This window comes from Syngnathus typhle, linkage group LG16, assembly GCF_033458585.1.
Source record: "Syngnathus typhle isolate RoL2023-S1 ecotype Sweden linkage group LG16, RoL_Styp_1.0, whole genome shotgun sequence".
In the NCBI taxonomy this organism is placed as follows: Eukaryota; Metazoa; Chordata; class Actinopteri; order Syngnathiformes; family Syngnathidae; genus Syngnathus; species Syngnathus typhle.
In genome coordinates this window covers 7,927,936-7,936,096 of record NC_083753.1, presented here as the reverse complement: position 1 = coordinate 7,936,096, position 8,161 = coordinate 7,927,936, and the positions used below count along the sequence as shown (strand labels likewise).

General features: G+C 44.7%; 2 protein-coding genes across 4 annotated transcripts; both read left to right on the top strand.

The window, feature by feature from the left end:
- Positions 1-66: 66 nt before the first annotated feature.
- On the top strand, positions 67-4,202 carry senp2 (SUMO specific peptidase 2). The gene is made up of 17 exons (XM_061300438.1): positions 67-483; positions 671-732; positions 816-925; positions 992-1,055; positions 1,136-1,217; positions 1,300-1,450; positions 1,560-1,666; positions 1,746-1,822; positions 1,905-1,953; positions 2,101-2,158; positions 2,334-2,483; positions 2,558-2,689; positions 2,753-2,977; positions 3,052-3,131; positions 3,218-3,302; positions 3,389-3,484; positions 3,593-4,202. The coding sequence occupies exons 1-17, from the start codon at positions 335-337 to the stop codon at positions 3,653-3,655; spliced, it is 1,740 nt and encodes a 579-aa protein (XP_061156422.1). The 5' UTR covers positions 67-334; the 3' UTR covers positions 3,656-4,202.
- A 203-nt stretch (positions 4,203-4,405) lies between these two features.
- tra2b (transformer 2 beta homolog) lies at positions 4,406-8,013 on the top strand. Of its 3 annotated transcripts, XM_061300499.1 has the most exons (9): positions 4,435-4,593; positions 5,318-5,599; positions 5,917-6,056; positions 6,136-6,283; positions 6,390-6,578; positions 6,684-6,799; positions 6,868-7,032; positions 7,108-7,178; positions 7,355-8,013. In XM_061300499.1, the coding sequence occupies exons 4-9, from the start codon at positions 6,251-6,253 to the stop codon at positions 7,363-7,365; spliced, it is 585 nt and encodes a 194-aa protein (XP_061156483.1). In that variant the 5' UTR covers positions 4,435-4,593; positions 5,318-5,599; positions 5,917-6,056; positions 6,136-6,250; the 3' UTR covers positions 7,366-8,013. The 3 variants fall into 3 exon arrangements, with proteins under 3 accessions (XP_061156481.1, XP_061156482.1, XP_061156483.1); XM_061300497.1 differs by lacking the exon at positions 5,318-5,599 and having other exon boundaries at positions 4,406-4,593; XM_061300498.1 differs by having other exon boundaries at positions 4,429-5,599.
- Positions 8,014-8,161: the final 148 nt, after the last annotated feature.

The following is an 8,161-nucleotide window of genomic DNA, read 5'->3' as shown; positions in this document are numbered from 1 at the left end:
TTACGTAATTAGACACTTTCAGTTTCAGCCAATCCTCTTCTCCTGACGTCATCCAATGACAGCAGGTTTGGGTGCGCTCGTTTTAAAGCTCCGAACGACCCCGGTTGTTTCACAAAGTGGTCATCTGTACGAACGTCGATTACCGCCTACTCGGGGAAACAACACCAAATGCGCTTGAGACGCTTTGCGAAACCAAACTACAAGCTAAGCTAGCTTCGCTACCGATACCAGTGTCGTACATCTTTTCTTTTCTTTTTGGACACAACCCCGAGACGAAGAGAGACCATCCTGGCCCGTGTAGAGACCTGGTTGCCATTTTACATATGTATCTGGGATGTATGAATGGATATTTGACGGAATCTCGTCGTTGTTTGAGCCCACCACGGGTAAAAACCACCAAGCTAATAACGGGGAGCTGCTGACAAGCACGTTAGCACGGCGCCGAGAGAACCACGGTAAACCGGTCAAGAGGAGCTACCAGAGGTTAGTAAACGCGAAATTTAGTCGATCTTGCTGCAGCGTTATCTGACTGGACTAACTTTTTGGCTGTTGTCACATCCGAACAAGCTAGCGAGTTTTAGTACAACTTGATATATGCGAGTGCATGATAGGCAGATTCATTCCTTGTCTTTGCATGCATCTTATTTAGAAGCTTTTCTTCTCCTTCCAGTGTTGATGCAGCAGACAGTGTTGGCCAGAGCGAGCCGGTTTCAGCAAAAAGGTGTAGACGAGGTCTGGGCATAAAAAATAAATCGCTATTTTCTTGCACTGACTTAAAAATGAGCCAATTGATGATTCATCACTTTTCCAAACAGATGTGGTGATAAGTTTCATCAAGAACACCGTGGCCGGGGTTGCAAGCCTGCTTCGGTTGCGGAAACCATGCCCCATTAAACATGAACAGTATCCGGACACTTATTTAAAGGTGATAATACCCAGCCAGTTGTCAATATATATTTTTGATTAACATAACACTTTTCTTGTTTTCCAGTCTGTCGCTCTTGGAATCGATGAGCTGGGCACTCCATGGGTGACAAGCCCTGACTGGAGAATGGGTGTGTGAAGATAATAAATGAACAAAAATGTCATATCCTCTCTCCATATCGTCTGTTTTAAATTGGTTTCTGCGCCGCAGATAAACCAGGGATTGGAATGAATGATAGGGCTGGAGCCAGGCCCTCCCAGAGCTCCTTGCCACCATTAAGGAGGAAATTCAGGCAAGTCCATTTTGGGAGGAGGACAAACAGAAGAGAAATGATGTTTACTCAGGCCTTAAACTTCTCTGTCTCATCTGTTCAGTGGAACCACTGTGTCTTCTGAGATGAGGGGCTCCCTTCAGCTGCTGCCTTCACGGCCCTCTGTGAGTGTGGGAATGCCCAACGCCAACCAGACTAGTTGCAATGGCTTTGGACACAATCGCTGCTACAAACCCAGTCTTACCGTGGAAGAGGTCCATCACGCCTGCCGATATGCTCGTTCACCCCGATCGTTTCATTCCGAATCGATCCCATCTTCGAAGACGTTTCACCAAATGTTTTTTCTTCTTGATTTCTCTGTAGACCATCAAGCAGAATGACAAAGAGCACTACAGACGCCTGCTGGAGATGGTGACAGAAAAATACAGCAAAAGCCAGCCGCTACCTTTCAATCAAACAAAACCAAAAGCGTGAGTACAAGACCAAAAGTCTGGTACACAACGACTCGAATGTGTCAGACAGCTAAATATCTTCTGATTGTTTTTGCAGCGTGATGCTCTCCCACGGTGAACATGCAGTAACAGGAAAGCCTTTCGAGTCGGCTTCCAAAAAGATGCCATATTCCCGTAAATATTTTCTTAAGCTTATTGTTCATACAAATATTAAGCAATGAAGTACGCTAATATTTTTTTTTTTCTGTCGGAACAGCTTGCCCCGGCGCGCTACCTCGGAGAATTGCTCCTGTAAATAAGAGCAGGTTGGTGCCATTATTTCTTCGAGGTTGAACACAGATAGATGAGCTGGAAATTTTTTATATTTTTTTAGGTCTGTTGTAGGCTTTTATTTCTGGAATTTCTTGTAAATAGTCTAAGTGTGGGCATTAACTCCATTTATTTTTTGCCAGATGGGGTGCCCTGCCTCTCAGCAACTCGGATGACAGACAGCATATGAAATGTTCAAAGGTTAATTTGCCTTATTTATCGTAGGACGTATGCGATGCTAACCTTTTTGCTAGCATTTGATCCAAGCTGCGTGTAAAAAGATTACAGTGCTCAACTGGTTCTGCTAAGCGGAAGTCCACACATTGTCGTTGCTTGTAAACATTGATATTCTCCCGTCTTTTTTTTTTTTTTTTAGAAACCATTTTCCGATTGGGACCTCTCCACAGAAGTTGCCACTCGCCTCAACCTTGTGGACCGAGTGCCGCCCGCCGTCAGCCCGGCGGACTCGCACACACTCTCCACGCATGTCCGACACACCGACGACGATATACCACGACTCACCAAGGTCTTTTACAGACGATCACGCCATTATCAGATCAGATTTATCATCCCGTTTGCTGTCTTTCTGCGCATTTGCAGGAGATGGCGGCCGAGGTGTGCGGCGCTCTGGCCCAGAGTGACCCCAACTTGGTTTTGAGTGCTGCTTTCAAGCTGCGCATCACGCAGAGAGACCTGGCCACTCTTCAGGAAGGCGGCTGGCTCAACGACGAGGTATTCCTTCAGAATTGTTTTGGTCGTTTTGGCCAACGATAACAGTCTTGTCCCCGTGCGCAGGTGATCAACTTCTACCTTTCCTTGGTCATGGAGGAGAGTTCCAACTCTGCCGCGGGACCACGGGTGTACTCGTTCAGCACCTTCTTCTACCCGAAGCTCCGCGGCAGTCCGGGCGGGCTGGCCGGTGGTCACGCCGCCGTGAAGCGCTGGACCAAAGCCGTGGACATCTTCCTCTATGACCTGCTACTGGTCCCGCTGCACATGGGCGTCCACTGGGCCTTAGCTGTGAGTCGACGTCACACGGGAACTGTGTGAAAAATGGAAAAAAAAAACAAAAAACGATTTGCCTTGCTTGGCAGGTGATAGACTTGAAAGCAAAGACGGTGAAATCGTACGACTCGATGGGCCAAAGACATGATGCTGTCTGCGGTCTACTGCTGTGAGTCCTTTTTGTCGTCTCCCTCTCGCCATCTTTTTGTGCGATCGTCTCCAAACTGACACACGCTTGGCTTCATTTTCCCCCAGCCTCTACTTGAAGGAGGAGCACAGAGCAAAGAAGGGCAGAGATCTGGACACCACCAAATGGACCGTCAGTTGCATGCGGCCCACTGTAAGGAGCCCACTGGTAGCATTTCCTCAAATAATCTCCTTTGCTCATGCAAACGTGCAATGAAAATGCTGTGGCTTTCCTTGCAGGAGATTCCCCAGCAGAGGAATGGCAGCGATTGCGGTGTGTTTGCGTGCAAATACGCTCAATATATCGCTAAAGGAAAGCCGCTCACCTTTAGACAGGTATGGGAGTGTGTGTGTATTTATGCAACGTGCGGTGAGTGAGAATGAACGACCGAGTGAGCGTGGGAGACTTGTTTTGTTGATAAACAACATCTACTTTCTCTGCAGTGGCACATGCCTCTTTTCCGGAAGCTGATGATTTGGGAAATTGTGCATCAGAAACTCCTATAGCTTGCTCAGCGTGTCAGCATCAGATACCTGCAAAGGACTAACACACGCATGGCACCCCCCCCCCACCCCCCCCACCTCTCCGAGTTGTAATTGGAGACATTTAGACGCAAGCAACAACCATTGGTGTTAATTTAATTAGATATTTTTTTTCAAAGAAAACTTTTGTGTTGGAAGTACTGCCGCAAGTGCCTTTCAGGGTTCTCACACTGAAACTGGAGAGGTTGACATCATACTGAGCTATGTTGTCGTATTCACTTATTACTGTATGTGCAGGTCACTTCCATGTTTTTCGCAGGACGCTAATTTATTCAAGCACTACTCTGGAGATGTTGACCAACTTGTTGAAATCATTATTTTTTGAAATGACTGAATGAAGAGAGTATATATTTTTGTTTCCCCCAGTTTAATAAACTGCTAAGAGACGTGAGGCACATTGCGTACAGTATTGAATGAATAGCAAACTACTGTATACAAATGCATGTTTAAGTTCATGCTTTAAAGTGGTTTTTTTTTGTTTCCCCTCATGTAATAAAAGTTTATAATATAACCTATGTATCGACACGTCATTATTTTTGGTGTAGCGAGCGACCATAGTTAAAGATATTCATATTCCCTTTTGATTGTGCTTGCTGTATATTGTTTAGTATAACAATTAACGATCTACGAAAACAAAATACTACCGGTACTTTGATTGTGTTCGAAGCTTTTTATTTTCTCGGGGTTCAGGCGGAAGTTATGTATTTTATTTTGAAAATCCCGGAAGCGATAAGAGTCCCCTCTGCTAGCCTAATTCGTCTTTGATCCAGTTTACCACAGCGTTAAAACTATTTGGGGCTTAAAATCTATATATAACAAAATCAATCGTCAGAGCAGTTTTTGCTAAAAAAGTGACTGGTGACGCGAACATGAGCGACACCGAGAAAGAGTTCAGAGATAAGGTGAGTTTCGTTTGACTTTTAACGGAAAACATCGAGCGGGGAAAAAGACGCCAAGCTAACGTTAGCTTGTTAGCTCCAACGTTTGTCGCTTTGTTCAGCCGACGTGGTTATGGCAACGTGTCTTCTGAACCGTGAACCAAAAATGTGTTATTGGATATGTTTTTATGTAATGTGTTAGCAGTTTCCCTTGATTTTTAAGTTGTGTTTTTTAATCAATGAAAGCATGCGGCCCATTATCAGCCGTCATTTTAAGACTAGGCCGCGCCGCCATGGCCATGCTTTTATTCATCCGACACATGTTGCCTACGGTTGTAAAACTAGCGTCTAAATTGTATTTTGTAAATGTGCATTTTAATCAATGCTGTGTTGAGTATTGAATTTATCTGTGACAAAGGAGTAGTTTGGGCGACACTGAATAAAAATGAGGAAATTAAAACCATTAGGGGAAAATGGCGGTCGTAGTGTTGCGTTCAAATCGTGCGGATTTTCCCCCAATTGTGTTTAACGTAATACTAGTTTTATATATTTATTTTTTATCACAATGAATTTGAGACGTTGGCTCGTCACCATATGTATTACTTTCAGTGTGCCTTTCAATATACTCCTTTGTGCACTCTCACTGTTATCTGGTTATGCTGGTATTATTTCTTTGTGCCTTTTGGTGTTTAAATGCAACCAAACCAACCAACTTGCCTTATCACCCCCTTGTTTGTTCTTTGTCAAGGTTGAGGTTGGAAGAAAGAAAAAAAGGCGGAAGACGTTTCTGATGCGAAGTTATTAATGTTTGAAGCCAATGCCGTTGATGCATGCTAATGTATTGGGAGCAGAAAAAAGGAAGTGCTCAAGATCCTATCCCTCGACTAGTGTTGTAATGGCAGATGGTAAAATTGGGGAAGAGGAGCAAAAAAGACGTCGTAATGTCAAAGAGAAGAAAGAAGAAATGACGGGTTGTTTTGAAGTAATGAAGTAAAAGAAGTTATGAAGTTATGATCAGAGGTTTGGCCGGGTAGGAGTAATTTCTTAACAGCCTATTATGTTGCTATTCTCTTTTCTTTCTCTAAATCATGCATGTTAAATGTCCCTCTCTGTAACTCACTCGCTAGCGCCCCACCTTCATTGTTATTTATCTCAAATCTGCTTTTCAGCTAAATAAGTACATTCATGTATTTCATGTGTATTTCATCCATAAAAAATACGCTAACCTAAAAAAAAAAAAGGCCTTCTAAAGGTTTAAAGGGCGAGTGGAGTCACACATTTTGTATCATTCTTTCTTAACACCAGCGCGACTTGTTTTGTCTTAACGTCGCTGTCCGGTTTGTCCAGGAGCCACAGCCTGGCTCGGGGAGTTCCTCCCCTCAGCGATCGGCAAAATCTGCCAGCCGCTCGCCGGCACGCTCCAAGGATGGTTCCCAGCATTCCAGGTCCAGGTCTCGCTCACGCTCCAGATCCAAATCCAAATCTAGGTAAGACCCTATTTTGGTAACAACCGGGAGCGTCTTGAGTTAACTGCCTCTTCATATGAGCACTGCATCATCTTCTTAGGTCCCGTTCCCACCGGAGCTCACGTCGGAACTATTCCCGCTCTCGTTCCCGCTCTCGCCGGCGCCGATCCCGAAGCCGCTCTGGCAGCCGGCGAAGGAGCCACAGCCGCTCGCCCATGTCCAACCGCCGCAGGCACATTGGCAATAGGGTAACTATTACATTGCCCAAAATGGCTGCAAACCAGCTGTTTGTTTTTTTAAAAGGCCAAAAAGATCTTGTTGTGCTTATTGCCAAACTCCTTCTGCCTCCCAAAGGCCAACCCTGACCCAAACACATGCCTGGGCGTGTTTGGCCTGAGCCTGTACACCACTGAGCGGGACCTGCGGGAAGTGTTCTCAAAGTATGGCCCCCTGGCGGACGTCAACATAGTGTACGACCAGCAGTCGCGGCGCTCCAGGGGCTTCGCTTTTGTCTACTTTGAGAACTACGAGGACTCCAAGGAGGCGAGTATCAGTTACCCAGGAATTAATTGACTTTTGAAGCTTCTGCGGTACGAGTTTCCCACCAACATGCTGACTTGGATGACTAACGCCCGCATGTTCCTTCAGGCCAAGGAGCACGCTAACGGAATGGAACTGGACGGCCGGCGAATCCGCGTCGATTTCTCCATTACCAAACGAGCGCACACCCCCACTCCTGGCATCTACATGGGACGGCCCACATAGTGAGTGTCGTCCTGACCACGCCGTAGGTTTGAAAATGTTTTCCTGAGCTTCTATGTTCCGTTTCCAGCGGTGGAGGTGGCGGCGGCAGTGGAGGCAGCGGAGGGGGAGGAGGCGGCAGCGGCGGCTCAAGGCGCATGTCAAGGGACTACGACCGAGGCTACGATCGAGGTTATGATCGTGGTTACGATCGGGACTACGATCGCTATGACGACCGAGAGTACCGATCATACAGGTAAGCAAGCGCTTTGCTTCTGGTTATCTTGTGGGATTGGTGGTTGACATTGAATTGTTTTTATTTGTCCGATAGACGAAGATCTCCATCGCCGTACTACAGCAGAGGGTACCGCTCTCGATCCAGATCACGATCCTACTCCCCACGTATGTCTTTTCTTCTATGCTTACTAAATAAGGCACGTCAATTTGGGGTATGGTATTTATTGATGCAAATAAATGACAAGTGAGGCCACTATTTGAGGGAAATGGACTGGACTAAATCACTATTTAAAAAAAAATATATATATATATATATATATTCCTTCTTTTCTTTCCCACAGGTCACTACTGAGCAGTGAAGTCGTCCATGATTTTTTCTATTACTTTTGGATGTTTTGACCAGACCACAGCATGTACACAGAAATGCACGGGGATAGAAGTTTACCATGCAAATTTCAAGGGTAACGTGCACAACGTTCCTGATGTTGAAAGTTGTTTTGTTTGCTGAAATCTGGACACTCTTTGGTTTTATTTGGAACACAGAACCAAAAAAGGTGACGTTTAAAAGAATGGCTTTTTTGTTTTGTAGTAGAAACGTATGTTTGGAGTGTGTGTGTGTTTTTGTTTTTTTTAAACCAATACACAAAGTAATTTTGTCCACTTTGTTTGCGCTAGGTTTGAAAGCATCTGCTAATGTTCAGTTCATCTTCTCTGTCATAATACCTGTCCATGTTATTTTACGTATGACAGCCATTGTAGTCTTTTTTTTTTTCTCTTCATTATAAAGACTCAATTCGTAGAGCAAGTTCTTAATGAGGATGTTAGACATGGTAAGCTTTCATTACGTTTTCTCAATGTTCAGAAATAGAAGTACCCACCGCAGTATATAAATGGCTCGTGTCCCTTCTGCAGTTTGTCATATTACACGGTATACAGGAGGTAGAATTTGTATGCGTCATACGTTTGTCATGTGGATTTTCAAATAAAAGCTGAAACCATTGTCAGCAGTTTTGTGTTTTTATTTGCATGTTTTTTCAAAATGATGCCTTGACAGTACAGTCATGCAAATTATCTTCCCCAAGTGCATGGATGAGGACAGGTAAAGAAAATTTAAATGCAAAGATCCCATCTCTGTGAATTATTTGTGA

Excerpts from the sequence above, each read along its gene's own strand:
- tra2b (XM_061300497.1), top strand. The coding sequence starts at position 4,561 with ATGAGCGACACCGAGAAAGAGTTCAGAGATAAG. Across the intron at positions 6,057-6,135 it reads AGATCCAAATCCAAATCTAG|GTCCCGTTCCCACCGGAGCT; the intron begins GTAAGACCCTAT and ends TCATCTTCTTAG. Across the intron at positions 6,284-6,389 it reads GCAGGCACATTGGCAATAGG|GCCAACCCTGACCCAAACAC; the intron begins GTAACTATTACA and ends TGCCTCCCAAAG.
- senp2 (XM_061300438.1), top strand. The coding sequence starts at position 335 with ATGTATGAATGGATATTTGACGGAATCTCGTCGTTGTTTGAGCCCACC. Across the intron at positions 1,823-1,904 it reads CAAAAAGATGCCATATTCCC|CTTGCCCCGGCGCGCTACCT; the intron begins GTAAATATTTTC and ends CTGTCGGAACAG. Across the intron at positions 2,690-2,752 it reads GCGGCTGGCTCAACGACGAG|GTGATCAACTTCTACCTTTC; the intron begins GTATTCCTTCAG and ends CCCCGTGCGCAG.